This window comes from Alosa alosa, chromosome 11 (assembly GCF_017589495.1).
Source record: "Alosa alosa isolate M-15738 ecotype Scorff River chromosome 11, AALO_Geno_1.1, whole genome shotgun sequence".
NCBI classification, from domain to species: domain Eukaryota; kingdom Metazoa; phylum Chordata; class Actinopteri; order Clupeiformes; family Clupeidae; genus Alosa; species Alosa alosa.
The window spans coordinates 4,194,494-4,220,049 of NC_063199.1; the positions used below are offsets into that span (position 1 = coordinate 4,194,494).

The window sequence follows — 25,556 nt, forward strand, 5'->3', positions numbered from 1 at the left end:
GTCTTCATTTCATTGCTTGAGTCATTACATACAAAATTGGTGAACTAGTTATCAAATTCTGTCACAATGCTGTAGAATTGCAAAGAAAAAGTTTTCAAATGGCTGTACAAGTACTGTATAGTGCTGTCTTGACCATTTTCAGGTAGTGTCACCGAGTTCTGACCTTTTTTTGCATGGGAAAACACTGAGCATAAACTGTGTAATGAAAACATGACAAAGCCATTTGACTATCTTCTCATAAACGATGGTGTCAAGACTTCTCATTTTGATTACACTGGCAGTTTCATTGACATAAATACTTGCTTTTGAGGAATGGACTATCCATTTTGAGCAAGTGACGTGCTTTTGCAGGTTATCCACTAGGTTTTGCAGTTTGCACTAATTGTTTTGAGAAATGCACTAACTGCTGTGCAAATGCTAGTGATGTGAGAAAAGCACCAAAGCGACTGAGAAAAACTGTAAAACCCCTGATACTATATAATTTAGGAAACATTCTAATACAAGTAATTTTCTAGGCCTATCTACCTCGGGTATTTTCTGATTCCCCGCTTCATTTTTAACACCTACACTGTCTTGATGGAATATGAAATATAGACATAGGCTATTCAGCAACTCCCTTTACTCATTTCATTCATTTTTCTCATGTTTTACTGATTTTAAAATTAATTCAAGGAATCATATTTCAGTTGCAGGGCTGGCACATGTATATATGTAGCTTTACCATTTGTAGGCGTCCTATTCGGTCGGGTTTATGCCAATACTGTATAATTATCAAAACGTCGGTGCGTACCTGTGCTTGATTGGCTTCTACCAGTGTCACTTGAAGAACATAGGCGGGCGCATTGAAATTCTCAAGTTACAGTTCAACTAGCAGGGGAAGGAACCAGGGAAGGAATTGACTACCTACCAAACAAAACACTAGTATCTAGACGCGTACACTGCAGTTATTTCCGTGTGGTGTAGAACTATTTCACATGTTTAAGGACTTCACAAAGTCCTAGCAATTTCATGGAGTCTTCCTTGATGTCAGTTCACCATTGCTGCTGGATCATTTGACCAGACAAGTGAGTATGAGAGTAACGTTAACGTATGGTGCTAACTTTAGCTTGTAGCCAGCCAGCTAGCTAATCATATGTTGTGGCTCCTTTGCTGACCTGGCTAAGATTAGGGGTTTCATTGTGGTTGACTATACATTTTAAGTTTTGTCGGTAATGTGTTTGGACTGGTAGATGCATTTGCAGTACAATTTCGGCAGACATCGTGATCCATCTGAATTGAAAGCACATGTGAGACACTAGCTGGCTTGCTATCACTTGCTGATGGTGAAAAACGTTAGCTAGCAAGCTAGCTGTGATGGCTATCCTACCGCTAGTGGTCTTAAGCATTTGCTGGGAAGGCAAAGTGAGGTATTTGTTTACGATTTTAGCAAGGACTAAAGTCGTACATCATGGCGTTCGCACTGACGCTTTTCAACAAATGTTGGGTTTATTGGTCGTCCATTCTGAATGCAGTGTAACGTTAGCCTTCGTTGACTATTAAATGTAACTATTGCATCCATGTGGGATAATCTTCTATGCCCCCAGCTTTTTACGTAACATCGGAAACAAACAGTCAGCCATCAAGGTAAGTTAATGGTAGTAAGTAAAGTCTAACATCAACTTACGTTAAGATACGTGGTCATTATCATAATGTTAAACGTTAATTCAAACAACTCTGAAATCTAACATCAGTTATCTGATCATGGCGAATTTGTTTTGAGTTCACGGTTTGTCTTGGGAAGATAAAGTCTGTTTCTCACTGTTCGTAGTGTGTCTGTCCAAGTTGTATTATTTGTTATTTTTTGCCCGTGTTGAATCTGTTTCTCTCAGATCTTGACTCATTTGAGTGCCTTTTCCTTCCCATGCGTTGAGTGCCAAAAACGTAATATTACGTTTTTAGCTTTTTTTTTTTTTTTTTACGAAACTAGACACTCTAACACACCTTATATGTGATTAACTCTGTGATGAATGGAAATGAAATATATGACGATCGTGAAACTCATGAAAACGCACAATCTGGACATTTTATCATAACTCGGTTGCCGCTTTGGGTCGAATCAGTGACGCATGCACGTCAGGTCAAAACCAGGCCATTTTCGTGGGTCTATCACTAGGTGGCAGTCTCGCTGATCACTTCCCGGAAAGTTTACACAAGTAAGTAGGCTAACAGGCAACACTTCATATTTGATGAAAGACGTTATATCTCCATTTCTAGAAAAAAAAACAGCGATTTTGATGAAAACTAGCCACTGTTTAGCTTGGGATTTCTCAGGAATAGAGGCGTGTAGAAATACACGGTTTGCACCCACCGAGAGCTTAAAGTCTCACCTTTTAATCGAGCCATTGTATGTGTTCATAGCTGTAACACAGAATATGCTGTGGCTGAACAAAAATCATCAACAATGGTCTAGATTGCTGGCACTCTAGGACAAAGCTCCCCAAAACAGCTTGGCATTCAATGAGTTAATATCTCAGCATTTTAAAATACTTAGAATGCTGAGATTGTAATCCTAGAATGCAGAGGTTGTAATTGAAGCATTTGAGAACATTTAAATATTCATGGCAGGCATTCATTTGTGAAGACTAAAGGGGTTGTAGCATGGGTATGCATAGGTCTGCAAAATGTTTATGGAATATTGATATACTGTAGGCTATTACCAGAGTAACTCCATCCCCACCCTCAAATACTGTATAGAGACTACACGCAATTGCAAATGAGATTACTGACTTGGACGTTTGGTGATGCTTTCGCATGTCTGCATCATGTTGTCACAAGTAGCCCTCCCAGGTCTTTATGGCCTGGTTTTTATGGCAACATGCTTCACATCCACCTGGGAGCGGTATTGAAAGCCCCTGACCAAGATGCATCTGGTCTGCAGATTGGGAGCTGTAAGTCACCCAACCCCCCCAGTTGCAAGGTCAGACCGGTCCCCTAATCAGCTGCTAAAATGCCTTCTTAACTGGCGGAAGGAAGGCAGTCCGAGACCACTTGCATAGTAAGAATCTCACTTTCTCTCTGTATGTGTGCTCTCAAATGTACATGCCCTAAGGCCTGTAGGTGGTTGGCCTTTATGGGGAACTACCTTAACCAGTCCGGGTGGTGGAGAAAACACAATAACAGGAGCTCTGGTTTAGAGTGTAGGGGTGGGGGCATTATTGTTTTCTACAATTTGAAGGTGGAGAGTAGTAATAAACTTTCAACATTTAAGCTAGCCTTTACCACTGTTCCATTGCGTTGTATGTCCTTATGTCATCCAAGTATTGTATTAGTTTGTTGTTTCTCTGATGTTGAAAGGCTTTTTGTGCTACTGTGAGGTAGGAAGGGAGCAGATGTTATCTGAGGTCTCACCTTTCCCATTTTCCATGCCTGTTCTCTGCATTATGCAGTGTGTCTATTCTGTCAGCCCACATAACATGTCAAAAACAGGGGCAGCTAAGGGAGAGGGTGTTTGTTGTCATCCACAGGGTTCCTCATTTTAGATACTGCCTAGTTTATCTATAAATTTGTACATTTGGTGTCTTGTAGTAGGAGATCGTGTATAGGTCTTTTGGAAATCATTATTGGCTTTGATGACAGATAACACGCCCCCTCCTACACACACTCACACCCTAACAATAGAAGCTACACAGTAGCTACACTCATTTACAAAACACAGATTTATAATGTTTGGATTAAATCCAGTCAGGTTAAATTGAATGGTTCTCATTACCAAAGCCAACAGGACGATGTTGATGTTGATGGCCACTGATGTTGAATATGAAAACGGAGTGTTATTTGAGTGATGAGTTCATTAACAGCCACTGTCTGCCTCTGTTGACTCCACAGGCGTTGGATGACCAGCAAGCTGTGGGAAATGCTCTTCTTCCACTGAGGCTCGCCATATACATTTCACCTGCTAGTCAAAATGGAGCCTCTGATCCCTGGTTGGCAGCAGGACTGATCGACTCACTGGCCGCCCCCAAGATGGAGAGAAAACGCCGAAAGAAATGAACTCGATAGGAAGAGTAATATGAACCATGTGTGACTCTGGCTTCTGGACCTGAATTCTGCCCCTGTTTGGACTCATCACCTGGCAGTTGTGCTTTTGTTCGCTTTACTTGCCACATTAATGCCCCGAGCTTTGCAGGACTGTTAAGAGGCCACCCTCTGACCTGCCTCACGTCCAGCCAAGCGGGAGAGACATCAAAGGCCTCTAGATGGGGTTTAAACTCGGACGTACCATGGAGACGGTCAGCCCGGGCATCCTGTGGCTCTCGATGATGGCCACTCTGCTGATTGGCAGGCTGCCATTGGTGGGGACGGAAAAGGAAGGTGGCCCCTCGTCCGCAGCCTTCTCGGACGGGCCTCAGAGTTCCAACTGCTCCCAGCTCACCCTCAAAGTGGAGTTCTCCACCAGAGTGGTGGAACATGGTAAGCTAAGTTGACTCGGCGTGGTTCTAAGTTCCGTACAACTCTATGCTGTTTTTGATGTGATCATGTTTAAGGATTTGTACTTTAATGCATACTCACTCTGCTGCTTGTGTCGTGTAGTTAGGGTTAGCATATGGCATGAGAGATTTCCGTTTGTTTTTGTTCTGCTTTGTGTTTTTCACTTTCATAATACTCACATGAAAGATCTAATCTAAGTAACTCACAGGGTGAATAAAATGACACAAAACTAATGGTGCAACTAAATGCCATATGGCTGTGGTACACACATAAACAAAAGCTGCTTTCAGACATATCCTCCACAGTATATGCAGAGCTTTGTCAAACAGAGTTCCGAGCCTTCGGGTGATTCAGATATGATGCTAACATGCTGACATTATGTGGTCATATGTGTGAACGACACAGACACACATTAACAGAATCTCTGTGTGGTTGAATACGCACATGCACAGAAACTCAGCATGTTCTTCGCTTCATTCAGACATGAGTTCATTTACATAATATCCGTCGGAAATACTAGGAGGGGAGTAGGCTAGTGTAACAGCTGGCTAAGTTCGGAATTCCAAATGGCCAGTTATGTTGTTCAAATATATGGCCCAACCACTTGACATCCGCAGAACATCCAGACTTACACGTAGGTCTGAAAGCAGCTAAAGACAATCAGAAAGAAAAATTAAGAAAAGCAATGCATTCTCATGTATAACCTGGCCCTGTGTATTAACCTCATAGCTGAGGGAATTGTGCCAAATTAATGCATTTAAGCCCTGGTTAATAAGCGGTACATTACGGTATGTTGATCAAATTAGTTGGAAAAGAGCACAACAGGCCTTGCCTATATTTCTTACTAAAGCAATTCAGTTCAATTTGAAGGTCCAGTTGAATAGCAGGTGATCCCCCAGTCATCGTCAGTTTTGTTGGGCCCTGAGTTCATTGCCATCAACTGTCAGAAGATGAGTGAAGATGAGTTGTTCACTACAGAGGAGGCATTGTGCAGGTGGAGTGCACAGAGGATTGCCAAGCCCCACCTTCCAAACTGCGGCATGTTTAGACACTGACTGCTTTGAGTGTCTCTGTTGAAGAGCAACACAATAGATGGAGGGTGCAGGTGTACAGGTGAGGTGTTTGCAGCTGGATGCTGGGTGAGGCATGCACAACACAAGAGAGTTGGCCTAAGGCCTTGAGTGCATTCTCCTTGCTTCCCACAAGCAGTCACTTGCAGATGCATTTTTGTGCGCGCACACACACACACACACACACACACACACACACACACACACACACAGAGAGAGAGAGAGAGGGGAATGCAAATTAATTAACAATGCTAATTCACATGCACACACGCTCACACACTCCTCAAACCCAGTTTGTAAAGCTCATGTGTTTCTGGTGGCAGTATAGCCTTCTGGGTCATGGTATTTATAGCCCAACCTGTTTTTTGGCCCATGAATGAAGTCTTTCAGCCAATATACAGTGTTTTATTCACCCCCACCTACTCACTCACCCACCCCCAAACACTCTCTTCCTTTGCGGTCACTGTTTTCCATTGTGGTGGAGGTCAATGCAGAGTAGGAAGGGGTCAGGACCTAAGTAGGGTTATTTGGGTGTAGCGTTATTTTAGAAATGCTTGTGGGTTGAAGTGCTTAGTGCTTGAACAAAGAATGCCCCCTTGGAGCTCTGTGGGCTGCACACTGATCATTTCTGTTGTGTAGTAATGCAACTGATCACTGAGTTCATTAGAATGAGCCAGTCAATCAGTACGAGTCTCCCCGAGCTGCAGCTATAACTCGGTTAGGTGATTTGACTGGACTTCTGCCAGCCATTTGCCATTTGTCTGTCCTAATACTAAGATAACCAACCGTCACAATGGCAAACCTCTCTCTCTCTCTCTCTCTCTTCTCTCTCTCTCTCTCTCTCTCTCTCTCTCTCTCTCTCTCTCTCTCTCTCTCTCTCTCTCTCTCTCTCTCTCTCTCTCTCTCTCTCTCTCTCTCTCTGTGTCTGTCTGTGTCTGTCTGTCTGTCTGTCTGTCTGTCTGTCTGTCTGTCTCTGTGCAATAAGCTTGTTGCTCAGAGGTAAAGTGGCACCAAGGGCCATCCTGTATGAGGCACATTAATCAGCACTGACTGTTGAGTTGTTCACAGCGGCATGATCAGATTTGTTGCGCTGGATTTCTTGGGCAGTGCAGTGCACTTTCCGGATCCATTCCAGCCTCATTGGCTCACATTGCCTGGAAAAAGGCTTTCTTTAAACAATGGTCCTGTTCACAGGGGACGCGTTACATAATGACATGCACAAACTCTGCCAGGGAAAGAATAGGGGCGTTTCCCAGGCACACCCCACTCCTCGCCGAACCCCCACCTTCACCCCGACAAGAAAGCTCCAAAGTCGGGAGACCTGCTGCTCCAACTGCACTGAATCCAGGAACAAGGCCTATCTGATTGCCCCCCCCGTATCTCCTCGTGTTATGTTGCGCCTCAGACACTTCTAAGCGGCTTGTAAAGTCTGTGCTAAGCAATGTCCTCTCTTGTATGGAGACTGGCGCAGAGCCTGATATCCATGTGGACCCTGGCTGATAAAGGTTGTTGTGTCCCTCGAGGCCTGGCAGTGTACCTTGCTCAGACGTTATCAAATAACTAAGTTGTAAGTAAGTAGCTGTAAGTTGTGAGGTCAATTGGTACATTGATTTGAAAATTGATTGTACAGGAAATGTTTGTCAACATCAAGGACCAAGTACAGTAGTCTTGCCTTAAATTAGACTATTTAGTGTATTAAGTAAATCTCCCATCCTTCTCGTCTGTTTGTGCCTCCCTGTTACATTTTCTTTACCCCTGCCTCTATCTCTCTCCCTCTCTTGCACCTCCAGAGTACATTGTGGCATTCAACGGCTACTTCACGGCGAAGGCCCGCAGTCACTTCATCAGCAGCGCGCTGCGGAACTCGGAGGCGGGCGACTGGCGCATCGTGCGGCGTGAGAACCCGGCCAGCGACTACCCCAGTGACTTCGAGGTGGTGCAGATTCGGCAGGCGGCGTGGAACGGCCTCCTCTCGCTGCAGGACCACCCCTACGTCAAGCGGGTCACGCCCCAGCGCAAGGTCTTCCGCACCCTGAAGATGGTGGACGGTGAGTGGAGAGTTTAGTCTCGCAGTGGCCCTCGGTGCCCCTCTTTTTACCCCAATTTCTCATGCTCCCCTTGTCTTCATGACCCCTCCAGAGAGGCTATGTTGTCAGTGTTATATCTGCCTGTGTTTGTTAGAAGCCACTGGCTATTTTTGTTGTGAGTATGCTGATTTAAATGCATTTGTTTGAGAGAATGTCCAGACTTCAGATATCAAATATCTGTTGGTCACAATACGGATAGTTATGTGATAGTTATTCTAACTGTGTGGTGCCTTGCAATGACCAGTGTGGCAAGGAGCCGGGGCACAAAGAGCTGTTTGAGTTTAGAGCTGCTGGAGAGGAAAAAATGAGTCCCAAGGGATTGTGGGGGTGAAAGAGTGCAGTGTATGCCCGGCCCAACCCCACTTCACCCTCCCGGCACACATACACAGTATTCAGTATTGACTTCTACTCTCTCACACACACACACACACACTCACACATTCACACGTACTCAGACTCATTATCTCATTTCAAAGACCTTTCAAAACATCTTCAACATGCCCTTTCAGAGGCACCCCCAATCACTTCAGGAGCACACTGCAGTGGCCCACCCCACACTTCCCAGCGGAACCCAGGCGCCGACCACTTCCGCTCTCTCTCCCGTTTGTTTGGAGCGTCTCCTCCACAGATCTGAACACCCACTGCTTCCGTCTACTTCTGTGCCAGCAGCACTCTCTCCTCACCCTCCTCTGTGTCAAGGGTGAAAGGGGTGTGGTTCTTAAACTTTTTGTCTGGCGACACCACCACACCTGCCCCCCCCTCCAAGAAACATGGGCCAAGTCTTGCGACCCCCTTCTCTCTAACCGGAATTTGGTTTCGAAATGTTGCGAGATGGGCATTGGAAGCAGAGTCAGAAAATGTCTTCTCTCATAGGTTGGCTATGTCAACACCAAAGGCATTAAGTCAATGGCAGCCTTTGACTAAAAATGTCTAATCCAAGTGATTTTGCGACCCCCCCCCCTCCAATATTTTTGCCGACCCGCAGTTTAAGAACCACTGCTCTAGTCCTATCAGTCCTTTCCTCTCTCCTTCGAAAGTGTTTCATGACCGAGCGGAGTTGGGCACAGTTAATCATTTGTGTTGTGGTGGAGGTCAGTTTTTTTCTACCCAAGTATTCATCTCCCAGGGAGTCAGTGAAGGCTGGTAGGTCATCTAGTGCCAGGTCTAATTGTTATCTAAACACAAGTAGGAGTAGGCTCTTGAATGTTTGAAAGCTGAAGGGGGGATAATTGGAGTGTGGTTTAATTTCACCTCTCCACCCTCCCACCCCACCCATGGCCTCAGGGGTGATTTAGTTTGGTGGTTTACGTGTATCGTTTCTCTATTTCTGTGTTGAGTGAGCCTGTTACCAAGCAACCGCATTTCTAATGATGACGCATGCCCTGAATGAGCCCGTGTGAATTGACATTGGACAAGCTTGTCTGCAACTGCAGAGAACTTGCTGAGAGGGCGTTGGGAAGTGGACGGAGATATGGCATCTTGTCTCGGCATGCCCTGCTGTCTGACAAGGGAGGCAGAGAAATCTGATGAGTAGCCTATTCAAAGTCAGCGTCCATCATTGTCTAACTGTTGTGAGGATGCCCTTTATTCACGTATTGAAGAAAAGGCCGCAGTGAAGTTGGAGTGCAAATGGACAGGGGAGTGAATGGACGAGGTAAAAAGTATAAACTGCCCCTCGTCATTGATGCCTGTAGCGTCGTTGGCCACTCTCGTGGCAGAACTGGCCTCTAACCCGTATGAGTGTTGTCTTGCGTCATAGGGACACAACACTGACCAAATGGAAAGGGACAAAGGGACACAACAACTGAGCACACTTTAAAAAAAAAGAGAAATTAGGGGACCGTTCATGAACGCGCATATTTTCTGATTGATTAATTGCAATGAACAAGATTAAGTTGATGAGCGTTTCTAAATATGGGCTCTCTCAAGCGTCTTGCTCCTTGCAAGTGTCTTGCTCCTTGCGCTGAAGGTTTCATCATCCCCTCTAATGGAGGTTTTTTTCAACAGATTGTGATTCAGGGACCTTCATTCTGACTAAGAAAGCAACCTGACGAGCACCACTGAATACGAAATAGTCATAGCCACCACATTGAAACATTATCAACACCTGGTCAGGGATCCTCAGCAGCCTCTGCTCTAATGCATTTCTTGCATTTCACTCCTTTCTGTGCCGTAGCTGCAGGGGACTCTGGGAGCTCGTGCAACGACACGCGCTGGACACAGAAGTGGCAGTCGTGGCAGTCGTCTCGGCCGCTGCGGCGCACCAGCCTCTCGCTAGGCTCGGGCTTCTGGCATGCCACCGGACGCCACTCCAGCCGTCGCCTGCTGCGCGCCATCCCCCGACACGTCGCTCAGATCCTGCAGGCAGACGTGCTCTGGCAGATGGGACACACTGGTGAGTGTGAGTGTGTGTGCATGTGTGTGTGCGCACGCACATCTGTGACACTGTCACATTGCGTTTGTGCGTGTGACATCAGAGAGTGAGAGACAGAGAAAATGATGTTTGTTGGTGAGTCTTGCAGCCTAAAGTGTGGCCTGAGTTTTTGGGGTGTGAGACAGTGAGCATGTCTTGACATAGTATGTCAATATGTAATACATTTGTAGATTATAAGTATATTAGTGCATAATGGCTTCAAGTTGCAGGAGTTTCATCACTGCTGTGGACTGTATAGAGGTCTGATAGCAGGTGTACATCAGTATGGATGTGGAGTGACCTCTGTGTTTTATTTTCAGGCTCGGGGGTGAAGGTGGCTGTGTTTGACACTGGGCTTAGTGAAAAGCATCCACACTTTAAGAATGTCAAGGAGAGAACCAACTGGACCAATGAAAAGACACTGGATGATGGTGAGACTTCTGACTTTGAACTGGCAGTGACCGTAATAGACGCTGATGGATTGAAGTTTGAGACTCATTAGCTGTGCTTGGCTGTCAAGAGTGATGACTTTGACTTTTTGCCTTTGTGGCCTTTAAACCTCTGATTCTTCTTTTAATGTATGTGGTGTCAAACATATTGTTTGGAACTATTGTACCCCAAAGGAGACATGTGCAAAAAAGCTATGTTTCAATTGCACACCAGAAACTCCATGTAGGAGGTCTGTACAGAACGTAGAATACATAGGAAACAGAAAGTGGTAAGATAAAAAAAAAAAAAAAAAAAACAGATTTTCCCAAAGATAGTGTCCAGTGTTTGTTTTCAGACTTGGATATTAAGTTAAGTAAAAGTGTTATGTCACACCCCTCTCCTCTGTCCACAGGGCTGGGCCATGGCACCTTTGTGGCAGGAGTCATCGCCAGCATGAGGGAATGCCAGGGCTTCGCCCCCGACTCTGAGCTGCATATATTCAGAGTCTTCACCAACAATCAGGTATGGGCACCTCCACTTTAAGTTTGCCCACAGTGAATTTATGATGCTACTGACTCAAATACCATGAACCCTTTTTGACATGGTTAGCTACTTTTACTGACTGATGGTAAGGATCATGTTGTCTGCTAAATGGTGAAATGGCGTTGAAGAATCTGTTCTGTGCCAGAAGTTTCAGTTTCCCCCCTCATGTCCTTAGGTGTCATACACCTCCTGGTTTCTGGATGCCTTCAACTACGCCATCCTCAAGAAGATCGATGTCCTGAACCTCAGCATCGGTGGTCCAGACTTCATGGACCATCCTTTTGTAGACAAGGTGACATTACACCCCCTCAGTGTAAAAGGATTGTTAAATGCAATACATATATTGGTGTTGCATTTATAAATAGTGGTGATCAATGCATGTGTGCTTGTCACAGGTTTGGGAACTAACTGCCAACAGAGTAATCATGGTCTCTGCTATCGGAAATGATGGGCCCCTGTATGGGTGAGTTAAGGAAGAGTACTTCTGCTCAGTACTAGGGGTCGACCAATTATCGGCCTGGCTGATTATTAGGGCCGATATTTAGCATTTTTATAATAATCGGTCATTTTTTCCGCCGATATTGAAATGGATAAAAAATGAAATGCGCTATTTTGTCTGTAAAGCGAATTCCCGATTGATGCACATTACTGATGCTGTTTACTAGTTAGCCCACAAACTCGGGTGCTGCACGTCGGGAGTTCTCTGCCTCCGCCTCGTTCATTAATTGTGAATAACGGGACACCTCGGCGGACATAGTACAGACAAGTCCTAAATTATGCCATAGCGAACGTCAAAAAGTCTAATTGCTCCTTTTTGAAATGGACTGTCAGAAAAGACTACATCCACCCAGGGCCAACCGTAATTTAATCCGACCTGAACAAAATCGTGTCATGAGCTGGCTATTAACGTGCCTTTTAGGCTCTCAAAAGTGTAGCTTATAGCCTACACATGGACACAAATTGCATGCTTAAATAGCCTAAGAACTATTTTAAAACGGTTTTGTTAAACTATTCAACCGTAACACTTGCCATCACGCATGCACCTCTTCCTCTCCCTCTCCCTCTCTCGTGCACTATCATACGCGATCAAAAGAAGAAAGAAAGATGACGATCAAAAGAAGAAAGAAAAGTTTGCATAATTAAATGATTTTTAATTAAATTTTTGCAGCATATAGCCTTTCCTATCTACCCCCATTTTTGACAACTGACATATCGGTTTTACATATCGGTTATCGGCCTCCTGTTTTGGTAATAATTGATATTGGTATCGGCCCTGAAAAAACCATATCGGTCGATCCCTACTCAGTACTGCAGTCCTCAGAATTTTGTATTACATTTGTGGAAATTGCAATGTTGTGATTGTGTGTGATTCTCCAGGACTTTGAACAACCCAGCTGATCAGATGGATGTGATTGGGGTTGGGGGGATTGACTTTGAGGATAACATCGCCAGATTCTCATCCCGTGGAATGACCACCTGGGTAAGTCTGTACCTGGTGCCATAGCAATACATCTTTTTCCCCCTTCTTGCCACCCCCCCCCCCCCAGTGTCCTACCTGACAGACGGGCTCCTGTTTGGGCAGGTAATCCCTGTGATGTGACCTACTAAAACCAACAGACATCTTATCTCTCAATCTCCTGCTCTGAATTGCTTCTCTCTGAAGTATTTGGGTTGTTGTCTTCCTGCCCTTTTCCACACACATAGCGAATCCTCCTATCAGCCCCGGATCTTTATGTCGTAGATCGAGTCTTTTTTTCCCCCCCTTAGAAAGGGCAGTTCTTTCTCTCTCTCTCACACACACACACACACACACACACACACACACACACACACACACACACACACACACACACACACCAGGGAGATGTATTCGAGATAAGAGCTAGACCTTTCTGTGTTACCTGCACATTCTCTGTTGTGTCTTTTGTCACCTCTGTCTCTACCTCACCATCTCATATTTCCTTCTCCTCCGTTTCTCCAGGAGCTGCCAGGCGGGTATGGCCGGGTGAAGCCCGACATCGTGACCTATGGTTCTGGGGTGCGTGGCTCTGGCATGAAGGAGGGCTGCCGCTCACTCTCGGGCACCAGTGTGGCATCGCCCGTGGTGGCAGGAGCTGTGACCCTACTGGCCAGGTGGGATGGGTGTCTTAACGCCTTTGGAATACACCGGTTCACTCTCCTCAGCTCCATTTCCTACCACACATGTAGCATTTGCTAAAAGACAATCTAGATAGGATGACCGCAAGCTAGTGTTGCATTTCATTAAAAAAAGGTACCAGTAGTCCATTTAATATATGCAGCTTCACTTTTGTATCAACATGCACCTCAATGGGGCACCTCCATTGGAGACCTGTCTGTGTCAGTGGTTACAGATTAGCAGGATCTTGGACAAAGCAGAGCTGGAATGAAAGCTGCCCTCTCCAGACCTGCCTTTCATTCTTTTGGTGCTTGAGTCTCAGGTGTTGTTGATAAGTCAGCCCCAATCAGGATCCCCGAGATGTCTGTGGCCAGGGCCCTTTCTGGAGCCTGAGCCCAAGAACAAAAGAAAAAGATGTAAGATAGATAGCAGCAGCAGCAGTCCAGACAGAGTCGCGTCAGTGTGCACCACCTGTCTTTAGAGACATCAAAACTGTCCTGCCTTTGACAGAGGGGCTGTATGATGCCCCGACGTGTCACAAATAGGAAACAAACCATCAGTCACAGGGCATAAGAGCAGCAGCAGGCAAAGATGTTAAAGGGTGCATCTCAACCCAGGAAAAAAACAGACCAAGCACAGCTCAGTTATGTTTTGGAATGAGTCATGTTTTGGAACTAATCTGATGTTTACTGATTGAGTGAATATAATTTTTTTTTTTTTATATATATATATTTTTATTCAGTATCCACTGGTGCACTAGATGTATTTACGGTATATTTTTTAAGTATTTAGGCCTAGAGAATGGCAGTTGACAGTTTTCTGCTTATTTTGTCTGTGGAGTTGTGTGGTTGTGGTTCAGTAGTACAGCAGGGTGCCCTGTGGCTCCCCTTTTGGGTGTATCTCGGGGTGAGACTGAAGGGTTTTTATGCTCTGTTTCTCAAGGTGAGATGATTAGACAAGTGAGTGGACACACACACACACACACACACACACACACACACACACACACAGATGCATCCATGTGGATAACAGCTGTTATGACTGCCTGTGAACAGCTCCTCCCTTCCTGCATCCTAGACCTAGATAACACACACACACACACACACACACACACACACAAACAGGCGTTCTCACTCTCACGTTTATGACCTTACCCACTCGTTCTAATCCCATAACTTGAGATATGATCATGTTGTCCTAAAAACCCATTCACAAACACTTCAAACAACTGCTTGCAGTTCAGCTGCGCACACCCAAACATATACTTGATTACTGCTGATGTATACAAATGGCAAGCATCACTGTCTAGTTCCTACAGCCTTGAGTTATGTAACGATCAAGGTCACAAGGACTAGTTCAGCTCTCTTCATTTGCTTTTGGACGTTTACTGCGCTTATAAGTGTGCCTACTGCCACTTCAGAAGTTCAGACTATTTGTTGGTGCAATGTACACCTCTCTGTCCCTTCCTCCCTGTCTCTCTCTCTCCCCTCATCTCTCTCTGACCTTTATCTGTGGACTTGCTCTGTTGTGCCGTGCCCCCCCGCCCCAGAGGAAACGAGATAAGCCGTCTGTTTGAGATCCAGTCCCATAAACTGCAGCTGATACTGCAGGCACAGGTGCTGTACGCAGGCTTTATGTGGTCTGCTGGAGTCCTCGGACACAGCTCGGCACAGCTGTGTGTCCGGCATGTTAAACGGGATGCGCCTCACACCATAAACTGGTGCCAATGGACAAGCCTTCTTAGTCATGAAAAATATGTGGTACTAGTCTATTAATCTTACTGTTCCATTGCAACTAAAATTACCAAGTTTTGTATGTTGTTCGAGTTTTTGTTTGTTTATTTTATGAGGAACTTCCTCAGAGGGTGGGGCCCTGTAGTTTAGTGTCTCGTATCTTGATGCCCCTGATCAATGTACAGAGGACGAGATAGCACTGCACCTGTAGAACTGTGCCCTCAGCCTGAGGGTTTGCATGGGGCCAGGAGAATCCTGAATCTCGGGAGGAATCTGGTCTAAAGAGGGTCGCTGCTGATGCCTCAGTCATACAGACGGATGCAGACTGGAGCCAGATCAACGTGTCTGTGTGTCCCTCTGCTGGTTCGGAGTGCTGCAGCCTCCATTTGGCAGAGGCAGATTGTTTGTCTCTCTTTTTGAGTGGAAGGCTTCTTGAGCAGTGTGGTTTGTTCCGGTCCACTTCACTCGGCGAGTCTGGGAGGGGGGCGGGGGCGGGTGGATTCGCGGGGGCAGACAGACAGGCAGGCAGGGGAAGGTCAAGGTCACAGAGAGTTAAGAGGCTATTTCCCAGCAGCCCTGCAGAAGCCCTGCTCCCACACTCTCTCAGTGACATCAAGGCCGACCTCTCCCTCTTTACAATGAGCTGAATCAGATGGCTTCACAATGGCTTAATCGTCCCACAGCAGCCCAGTCTGTCCTTGCCATCCCGTTGTCAACCTTGTCTGCCGTGTGTCCTTCAATGTCTACCCCTCTCTGACTGGCTAAACAGTTGATAAGACAACAGTGTTGGTCTGTGTGGACAAACTCATTCATAGTTGTCATACCACTGGGGACATTCACAGAGTGGTGCTTTGTGACCAAAGCCAGTTTGTGCAGTGATTTACGGTGTGACTACTAACCTCAGACCACTGCTCTATTGTTTTATTAGATATAGGGGCTACTCCAGACAGTAATCACTAATGATTTATCATGCAAGAATTTCACATCATAAATGTCTCTCTCTCTCTCTCTCTCTCTCTCTCTCTCTCTCTCTCTCTCTCTCTCTCTCTCTCTCTCTCTCTCTCTCTCTCTCTCTCTCTCTCTCTCTCTCTCTCTCTCTCTTACATTCTCTTTACCTCACTCCTTCTTTCCTCCCCCCTCTCTCTCTCTCTCTCTCTCACATTCTCTTTACCTCACTCCTTCTTCTCCTCCCTGCAGTACGGTGTTAAACCGGGAGCTTGTGAACCCCGCCAGCATGAAGCAGGCCCTGATTGCCTCGGCTCGCCGCATCCCCGGGGTCAACATGTTCGAACAGGGCCACGGCAAACTGGACCTGCTCAGGGCATACCAGATCCTTAACAGCTACCGGCCCCAGGCCAGGTAGGCCAACCTACACAATGAATTCGTCAAGCACCTTTCCTGATGGTGCAGTATAACCTTTAACAGGCCCTAATAAAATGATAGCACAGGATATGTAGAGGGAAGTGGTGATCTAATGTTTCATAAAAAAGAACTGTAGGTTGTTAAAACAATAAAACCATTTGGAATGAGGGTTACTTGAATGAGATTCTAAAATATAGGTCATTTTTAAAAAAATGGAAACATTTCCATATTTTTAAAAAATGACATATTTTAGAATCTCATTCTATATTAAACGATGACACTTGAGTGTGTGATATTTCAGATAAAGCTAAAACATTCTGGTCCATTGGACAAATTGATCTACTAGATAACATTACACAAACATAACATTACCAAATTCTGTAATGCCTCAGTGTCCTGTTGTAAATGACCCCTGTGTGTGTGTGTGTGTGTGTGTGTGTGTCCCCAGCCTGAGCCCCAGCTACATTGACCTGACGGAGTGCCCCTACATGTGGCCTTACTGCTCCCAGCCCATCTACTACGGGGGCATGCCCACCATCGTCAACGTCACCATCCTCAACGGCATGGGTGTCACCGGCAGGATCGTGGACAAGGTAAGGAGCTGCTGGACTGCCCATCCGGATGGAGAGGATGGACCGGTTAAATGAACACACACAAGTATATATTGTGTTTAAAGGTTCTCTAAACGATGAAACGCGGTTTATAAGTTAAAACATTTTTTGTCACATACAGTTCACAATCTGCTAGCTGCCAGTCCCCTTAATACACTGTAAAAAAAAATAAGTCTCTATAAATGGCCCAGGCTCCAAAAACGGCAACAAAAACAACCTGGTGCAGCCTGGACCAGGCTGTTTTTGTTGCCGTTTTTGGAGCCTGGGCTGTCTACAGAGACAGCGGTTTTTTTACAGTGTATTCAGGGGACAGGCAGCTAGCAGATTGTCAGGAGATGTTTGCTGTATGTGACAAAAAATGTTTTAGCTTAGAAAGCAGGTAACATGGCGTCGAGCACCTTTTAATAAGTATCTTCCCTCTGCTCTCCTCCTCCCCTTTCTCTCCCCATAGCCCATTTGGCAGCCCTACTTGCCCCAGAACGGCGACCACATCGACGTAGCCGTCTCCTACTCGCCCGTCCTGTGGCCCTGGGCGGGCTATCTGGCCGTGTCCATCTCTGTGGCCAAGAAGGCGGCGTCCTGGGAAGGCATTGCTCAGGGACACATCATGGTGACTGTGGCCTCACCAGCAGAGAATGACGTGAGTTCATGTAACAGCAAAGCAGTCCATAATCATGGGAGTTGCTACGCACTATATTTTACTAAATTATATTTAGTGTTACTATATATTATTATATACTAAATTATATTTAGTGTTACTATATATTATTATATGCTAAATCAGCTCTGATGTTGCATGCAGACTTTATAGTCCAGCTGATTGTTGTCCATACATTTGCCATATCAGAGTGACCTAAAAGTCAGTGTAGTTGAGAACTGGATGAGTGTGCATGGCTGTAGAAACCCGCTCCTGTGGGGGTTGTGATGAATGCTGTAATGTGACGCCTCTTCTCTCCTCCTCTGGACCTGTTCTCTCTGGGCCAGTCTGAGGTTGGAGGGGAACTGACCTCCACTGTGAAGTTACCGCTGAGGGTGAAGATCATCCCCACGCCGCCCCGCAGTAAGCGGGTGCTGTGGGACCAGTACCACAACCTGCGCTACCCTCCTGGCTACTTCCCCCGCGACAACCTGCGCATGAAGAACGACCCGCTGGACTGGTGAGCGCTAGGGCGCTAGGCCCGCTAGTCTGAGGAGAGCCCAGAGCTTTCTTTTGGACTGGTGTTTATTTGTTTTTGTTTGTCAAAAACTTTGATGAATGGTTCTTTAATACATTTCTTCTTCTTGTTTGTCCTATAAATACATGTATTCTTCTTGTTTGTTCATTGGGTTTATGGATGACCGTATAGAATAGCAGAGCCTGCAGGCGTGTGGTGTTAACTTTTTGTTTTAATGTTACATTTTTGTGTGTGTAAAAGATGCCCTAAAGGATCAAAATGATTTCACTGAATTCCATTACATTGCCTGTGATGAGTGGAAGATATCATTGCAGGCTTTATAAAAAACATGTCCTCATTAACTTTAAAATGCCAATTAAAATGGAGTCCACTGGGTAGAAATGTCCCCTTGGTAAAAGTTTAGAAACAAAGTTTTTAATGAAAAGGGCTTCCTAGATAAGAGACTGGTGATGTGAGGAGGACCTCTAAACGAGGACCTGCAGTTGGATTGGAATGGAACTCGCAGGACCAGTCAGTGTGTTACTGACCTTGGCTTTCAGGTGGCGCCAGACTGCTTCCTCTTGATAAATAAAGAGGCTACTAAGTTTTTTGTTTTCTGATTCCTCTGTGCCTTCTCCCCTGTGTGTCATTGAAGGAATGGAGATCACATCCACACCAACTTCAGAGACATGTACCAGCACCTCAGGAGTATGGGCTACTTTGTGGAGGTGCTGGGAGCCCCGCTGACATGCTTTGATGCCAGTCAGTATGGTGAGTCATTTGCTGCTTTGTGAACTTGTCTCGAACCTTATTAGCAGAGTTACATTCAAAGAGTGGCTCAATTACAGTTAACTCAATTAGTTTTAAGTTCATTTCATTTAATCATTCTCTTGCATTCATTCTCACATCATTTATCAAATCACTTACATTCTGCACCTGTGTGTGTGTGTGTGTTCACAGGTACATTGCTCATGGTGGACAGTGAGGAGGAATATTTCCCAGAGGAAATCACTAAACTGCGGCGGGACATCGATAACGGGCTGTCACTCATCGTCTTTGCCGACTGGTACAACACATCCGTCATGCGCAAGGTCAAGTTCTACGACGAGAACACCAGGTAGCATCCCAAGCCCTGTCACGCCTCCCGCCACACACACTTTATCCACCAACTCCTCCTGTCACATGGACATTTCCTACCATCATTGTGCCCGTCACACTTATTCACACGCACACACACAGACACAGACAGACATGCTCATTCACACAGACGCACTCATTCTCACTCATTCTCACGTATACACACACACACACACACACACACACACACACACACACACACATACACACATACATACATACATACATACATACATACATACATACACACACACACACACACACACACACACACACTCTTGTTCACACATATTCCCACTACTAGGCCTCACTGTCGCACACACTTTGAGTTCTGTCAGTGTGTCACTGTCAAACACCTCATCAACCCGGGAGGCAGGGCCTCCGTAAGCATCTCATTTAAAAGCCATCAGCGTTAATCACTGCTGTCCAGGCAAGGCTGCTCTCATATCTTCTCTTGCCCCTGACACACTCACTGTTCGTTACTCACCAAGTGCAAGAGGCAGGAGACACTGTCAGGAAGTTCAGTGCAATTTCAGATTAAATAGACCCCTGCTGGTACCTCATACACCATCCTGCACATTATAGTGGTGATATCTATGTGTACGGTATATTGTGTGTAAATGCAATACAACACAATACGTATAATGTATACATTATATGAATTTCGTCGCATTGTTTTGCATTATTGGGGTAAATAGTTTAAGACTGCAACTAACCATTATTTTATAATCGCTTAATCTGTCTAACTTTCTTGATTAATCGATTAGTTGTTTGATCTATAAAATGTCAGACAATGGTGAAACAATGTTGATCAATGTTTCCCAAAGCCCAGGATAATGTCTTTTTTCCCTTAAAAATGTACTCAATGCGAATAATTGATTACCAAGATAGTCAACTATTGAATTAATAGTTAACTAACCAGTCAACCATCTAATCAGTTAATTGTTACAGCCCTTAAAAATGTATTATTTTGAGGATTTTGAGTCCTCCAGACTCTCCAATATTATCTTCCTCAGTTGATCCTTAATGCTGACCAACATTTATGACTATGTGCCCCCTTAAGGTTTTGAAGACCATAATGAGGTTTTAGACCTGAGACTTGTGTTGTTTTTTTTGTTGTTAGAACGACTTGCATCATGATTTATGGCTCTCCCACAGGCAATGGTGGATGCCGGACACAGGGGGCGCCAACGTGCCAGCTTTGAATGACCTCATCTCAGTGTGGGGAATGGCTTTCAGCGACGGCCTTTACGAGGGAGACTTTAGCATGGCTGACCATGACAGTAAGAATCACCTATGATTTCAAAATGGGTTCTAGGATCATTAGCAGTTCACTGTTCTTGTTTATGTAAATATCTGAAATCTCTCTCGCTCTCTCGCTCTCTCTCTCTCTCTCTCTCTCTCTCTCTCTCGCTCCCTCTGTCTCTCTTTCTAGTGTACTATGCCTCTGGCTGCAGCATAGCTCGTTTTCCTGAAGGGGGTACTGTTATCGCTCAGACCCTGAAGGATCAAGGTAAACAGCACCCACATTTCCGTTTCCATGGAGACAGATCATTTGCCCAACATTCCTCTTTTTCCCCCTCTGCATCCGTATATAGATTTGTCCCTGCCCCCCCCCCTCTCTCTCTGCAGTTCATAAGCATTGCCTTTGAATTACAGTACTCTCCATTTAATTCCCTCTGCTCCTTTGTGCTTGTTTTCCAATCACTGAAAATGTTCTCTTTCAGAATGTTTATTTAAACTGCTACCTGACTGTGTGCTTTGATGTTTTTTGGCACATTTGCACCATCCTTTGAATAAAAACTCAAATTAAATGAAGATAGAAATACAGTATGAAATATGAATGAGCCTCTTTTCCATGCAGGCATAATAGTTGATGGCTGGTCCTACAGAAACACTTCCCTAAAAAGAAAATTATGCTATTTTCCGCGGCACATTTGCAATCTGTTCACAGCTCACTTCCAGGCAATCAAAAATGAAAATGTTGTACTATAAACTGTAAGCAGCCAATTAGTTCATATTAACAAACTTAAAAAATGCCAACTGTCAAGATGGCTCCCAGAGCTAGAGTACTGTAAGTTAACCTTAACCAACGTCACTGAGAGCATGACTAGGATTGAATGAAATACACTGCAAAGATTTCCAGCAAAGTGGCTAAGACATACAGTAAAGACTGCCTCCCATCTCAGAGGGAAGATGGGACACAAAATACTACTAGAAATGAGTTATCTCTATCAGATTGTTTCGATCTGCCATTGTTACATATTTTATATGTGAAAAGGGCTTACGTTTCATCTTTTTCTCAGAGTCCATCTGACATGTTTATCGTTCTCTCTCCAATTCCCCCCACCCCCCTCTGCAGGACTGGAGGTGCTAAAGCAGGAGACTGCGGTGGTGGACAATGTTCCCATACTGGGACTCTACCAAACTCCCTCTGAAGGCGGGGGACGCATAGCCCTCTACGGAGACTCCAACTGCATAGACGACAGTCATCGGCAGAAAGGTACCATAATACATCCTCCTCAGTATGACGGTGCCTATCTGTACTGTAGTAGCAACCTGGCTCTCCATCTGTTGACCCCATCTTACTGAGTGAAACACAAAGATGTACATGCTCAGATGGAGGAGCATACTTACATACTTGCTAAAAGTGCAGGAGTCGTCATTCTGACACACACTGGTTGTTGACAGCTGCTAATTGAATGTGTGTGTGTCTGTGTGTGTGTTGTGCACTCAGACTGCTTCTGGATGCTGGACGCCCTGCTGCAGTACACCTCCTACAGCATGATCCCGCCCAGCCTCACCCACTCCAAGAGCAGGGTGGCACCCCCTACTGGCACGGAGCAGCCCCTCCCACAGAGACTCGAAGGCAAGGCCACACACACACACACACACACACACACTGAGGCACGGAGCAGCCCCTGCCACAGAGACTAGAAGGCACGCCAACACACACACACACACACACACACACACACACACACACACACACACACACACACACACACACACACACACACACACACACACACACACACAGGCACGGAGCAGCCCCTGCCATAGAGACTGGAAGGCACGGCAACACACAGACACACACCAACCCTATTCATCTCTACATCAGCAATGAAATCTGAAGCGTGGCCAGGGTCAATTCCAGCAGCTCCAATTTGCTGAGTGTTCTTGGCTGGACTTCAGAATCTCTCCTGCTTGTTTGTTTGCCAGCGTCTGATTCAGCATTTGTTTCATTTGTTTGCTTGTTTGTTTATTTTGTATCCTCCTCTTGTCCGATCGTCTTTCGCACCTCTGTGGTTTGACCGCAGGGGGTGGGGTGGTCACCATGTAAACATGTTGTTTACTCTGCCTTTGCTGTTTTGCGGGTGAGCCTGAAGTATGGCTGCGTGGGTGGGCGGGAAGGCTTTAGTGTCCGTCCGTTTTAGACTTGTTGAAGATCAGAAGAGAAAAAAAAAACACCTTCTGGTCACACATTTCCTTGATCAACAACACCACTGCTGTGGTAATGTTATGTAATCAATACTGCCCTGCTGGTTGGGACGGAGTTGTGTTTATTGGTACAAATATTTCTGTAACCTGCCACTGAAGGAGGCACAGTTGAAACAGTTTTTGTTTTATGGTGAGTATAACATGATGAGGCTACTCTCCTCTCTTGCAGGAAATCACCTGTATCGGTACTCTAAGGTGCTGGAGGCTCACCTGGGGGATCCTAAGCCACGACCACTCCCGGCCTGCCCTCACCTGTCGTGGGCCAAGCCCCAGCCCCTCAACGAGACAGCGCCCAGGTGTGTGACATGAGCCTCTGCACCACAGCCGTCAATGGAGTATGATAAATATGTAGAGATATCACTGTATCTGAGGAAACGACTAATTCCACCCCCTCTTGCTTTTTATCCTTCTCTCTCTCTCTCTCTCTCTGTCTGTCTGTCTGTCTGTCTGTCTGTCTCCTTCTTCACTGGCATTCTCGCTCCCCCTCTCCTTGTCTCTACCACTCTCTCTGACCTCTAGTAACCTTTGGAAGCACCAGAAGCTGCTGTCGGTGGACCTGGATAAAGTCGTTCTCCCCAACCCTCGGCCGTACCGGCCCCAGGTCCGACCTCTCTCCCCAGGGGAAAGTGGGGCCTGGGACATCCCTGGAGGTGAGCCCTGTAACCCAACTCTGCCCACTGGCACAGCCCTTAGGGATGCCGTAATAACCTGACTGCATGCTGGTCCGTTGTCAGGACCAGTGGACAATGAGAATAAAACGGCTAACTGATTGCTTTTGATGATGCTCATTGCTTTTACAACTGTGGTAGTGTTATGTAGAGAGGTTTGTGCTCTTGCCCCCTCCACTCTGTGACCGTTTTTGACTGCTCCTTGACCTGCATTTGTTCTCCCGTCCCCAGGCATAATGCCCGGGCGGTACAACCAGGAGGTGGGCCAGACCATCCCCATGTTTGCCTTCCTGGGTGCCATGGTGGTCCTGTCCTTCTTCGTGGTGCAGCTGACCAAAGCCAAAAACAAGCCCAAGCGCCGCAAGCCGCGAGTCAAGCGCCCAACGTACCTGCAACAGCAACAGCAGACCCCGCACACAGGCAAAAATCCCACAGTGTGATGGGAGGGGGAGGGGAGGGAAAGGGAACGGTGGGAGCCCCCGCACACCTAAACAGACTTGGCCACAAAAACACACGAGAACCTGGACTCCTGGAAGACATTCTCCATACCAATGTGTGTTTGCTGTAGGGGAATGTTCAGGGCAGAAAGTGTTCCTAAGAAATGGTGGGTGGGGAGGGGTGCATGTGTAGGAGACTTGAGAGCTGTGTGAGACACACTCTTCTCTGCCACAATGATGATGATTATGAAGAGGACATCGACGATTATTATGTTGTTGGAACCAGTGCAGCCTTCAACTGATGAACACAGGCTAAGGTGTGATCCCAAGGACATTGGTGTTCCGTGTCCCCCTCACTGTGGTGGTTGTCCTCTCTCTTGTAAAGAGCCTTTCATTCCAGGGAGCGAAGAGCAGGCATTGGGTTGTTGCCTGTCTCGTCTCCCGCTCTTTTTTTAATTTATTATGTAAGTTTGATCTAATCTTTCATGCCCCTGACTCCAGCCCTCGTGTCAAAAAGGATGTTTGAAAGCTTGGACCTTTTTTTAAATAAGTAGATCTGCAGAACATTTGGGATGTAATTGCTGTTTTTTTTTTTTTTTTTTTGTACAACAAGGTCATTTCTGGGTGTCTGTCATTTTGTTGTTTACCAGTTTTTTTTTTGTTTTTTTTTGTTTTTGTTTTTTTTAAATGAAATGGTATTTGCCGATACAACTTGTAAATAGATAACCTGTTCGTCAATGGTCAAAAATCTTTTCAAATATATCTCATCAGTTATAAAGCATCAAAAAATGTGTTTTTCACTTTTTCCTCGATCCAGTTTTGCCTTTGTATGTGCTGTTTATGTCATACGTTAATATTATTTTTTAACTTTAGTTTCTTAAAAAAAAAAATCTGAAGTACTACTACTTATGAGCTTTCATTGATAACTAGGTCTGTACAGTTGAGCATAACCATACATGATGAGTTCATTTCAGGTCGAGAGTTGAGATTTTTGAGGATTGCAGCAAATTGCTAGCCTGGATGCCATTCGAACTTAGCCTCGCCCACAACATTTGAGGTCGGGAAGTTTGGTCTAGACTCGGTGGAGCAACTATGCCCAAATCAGAGCGGTTCGGACCAGAATAACTCTTGAATGGTTTTGTTCAGAGCTGAAAATGTAATTGTGTTTGACAGAGGATAGATGTAGGGTGCTAGTGACAAAATATTAGCTTTTAGTATGGTACGATGTATTTGTAAATGACTTGTGTTAAAGTGTTTCATTAATCCTTGTTCTCCCTAACAAAAACGCTGTTGCTAGAAGGTAGACATTTAACAGTGTTGAGGCAATTGTGGAGAAGAAGGATGGTTCGGATGCTCCTCCTACAGGATTCACCCCCTGTATCAGTTGAAGCACGCCTCATAATCACATCCCAATGGAGCAGAATCAGACTCAAACTCTGACTAGAATTTGAGTATGACGACGTCAGGCTAGCAAAGTGCCCCTTCAGGAGAATCTGCTCACTGGGTGAGCTTTTAAAACCAACTGCATATTGGTTTGAATAATATCTAGCATATTGTACTCTCAATTTCTCAAGTTGAAAAACTGTGCATACCTGTGGGAACACCTTCATAAAATGTAGAGTTTGTTTAATAATTTTAACACTGTGGTGGCTAGCTCATATTTCCAACCATCTCCTATGATTTACCTATGACTTGACCTGCGAGTGCTCTGAAGAGTTTTCAGTAAGATATCTTGCAGTACAGCAGAAAAGGTGGCCACTAAAATGACACTAAAACTTCCTTCTAGTCTGCTGAATATCTTAATATT

At 45.4% G+C, this 25,556-nt stretch overlaps 1 protein-coding gene across 3 annotated transcripts; it reads left to right on the forward strand.

Annotated features, from left to right (window-relative positions):
- Positions 1–881: 881 nt before the first annotated feature.
- On the forward strand, positions 882–24,532 carry mbtps1 (membrane-bound transcription factor peptidase, site 1). 3 transcript variants are annotated; one of them, XM_048257517.1, is made up of 24 exons: positions 882–1,064; positions 1,584–1,623; positions 3,865–4,449; positions 7,328–7,585; positions 9,801–10,019; positions 10,358–10,468; positions 10,879–10,988; positions 11,185–11,301; positions 11,405–11,472; positions 12,387–12,489; positions 12,991–13,142; positions 16,077–16,238; positions 16,690–16,834; positions 17,304–17,492; positions 17,837–18,009; positions 18,662–18,777; positions 18,967–19,123; positions 20,302–20,426; positions 20,579–20,656; positions 21,506–21,646; positions 21,881–22,012; positions 22,814–22,940; positions 23,164–23,294; positions 23,544–24,532. In XM_048257517.1, exons 3-24 carry the CDS (start codon positions 4,236–4,238, stop codon positions 23,750–23,752), a joined length of 3,237 nt encoding a protein of 1,078 aa, XP_048113474.1. In that variant the 5' UTR covers positions 882–1,064; positions 1,584–1,623; positions 3,865–4,235; the 3' UTR covers positions 23,753–24,532. The 3 variants fall into 3 exon arrangements, with proteins under 3 accessions (XP_048113474.1, XP_048113473.1, XP_048113475.1); XM_048257516.1 differs by lacking the exon at positions 1,584–1,623; XM_048257518.1 differs by lacking the exon at positions 1,584–1,623 and having other exon boundaries at positions 9,807–10,019.
- The last annotated feature ends 1,024 nt before the right edge of the window (positions 24,533–25,556 follow it).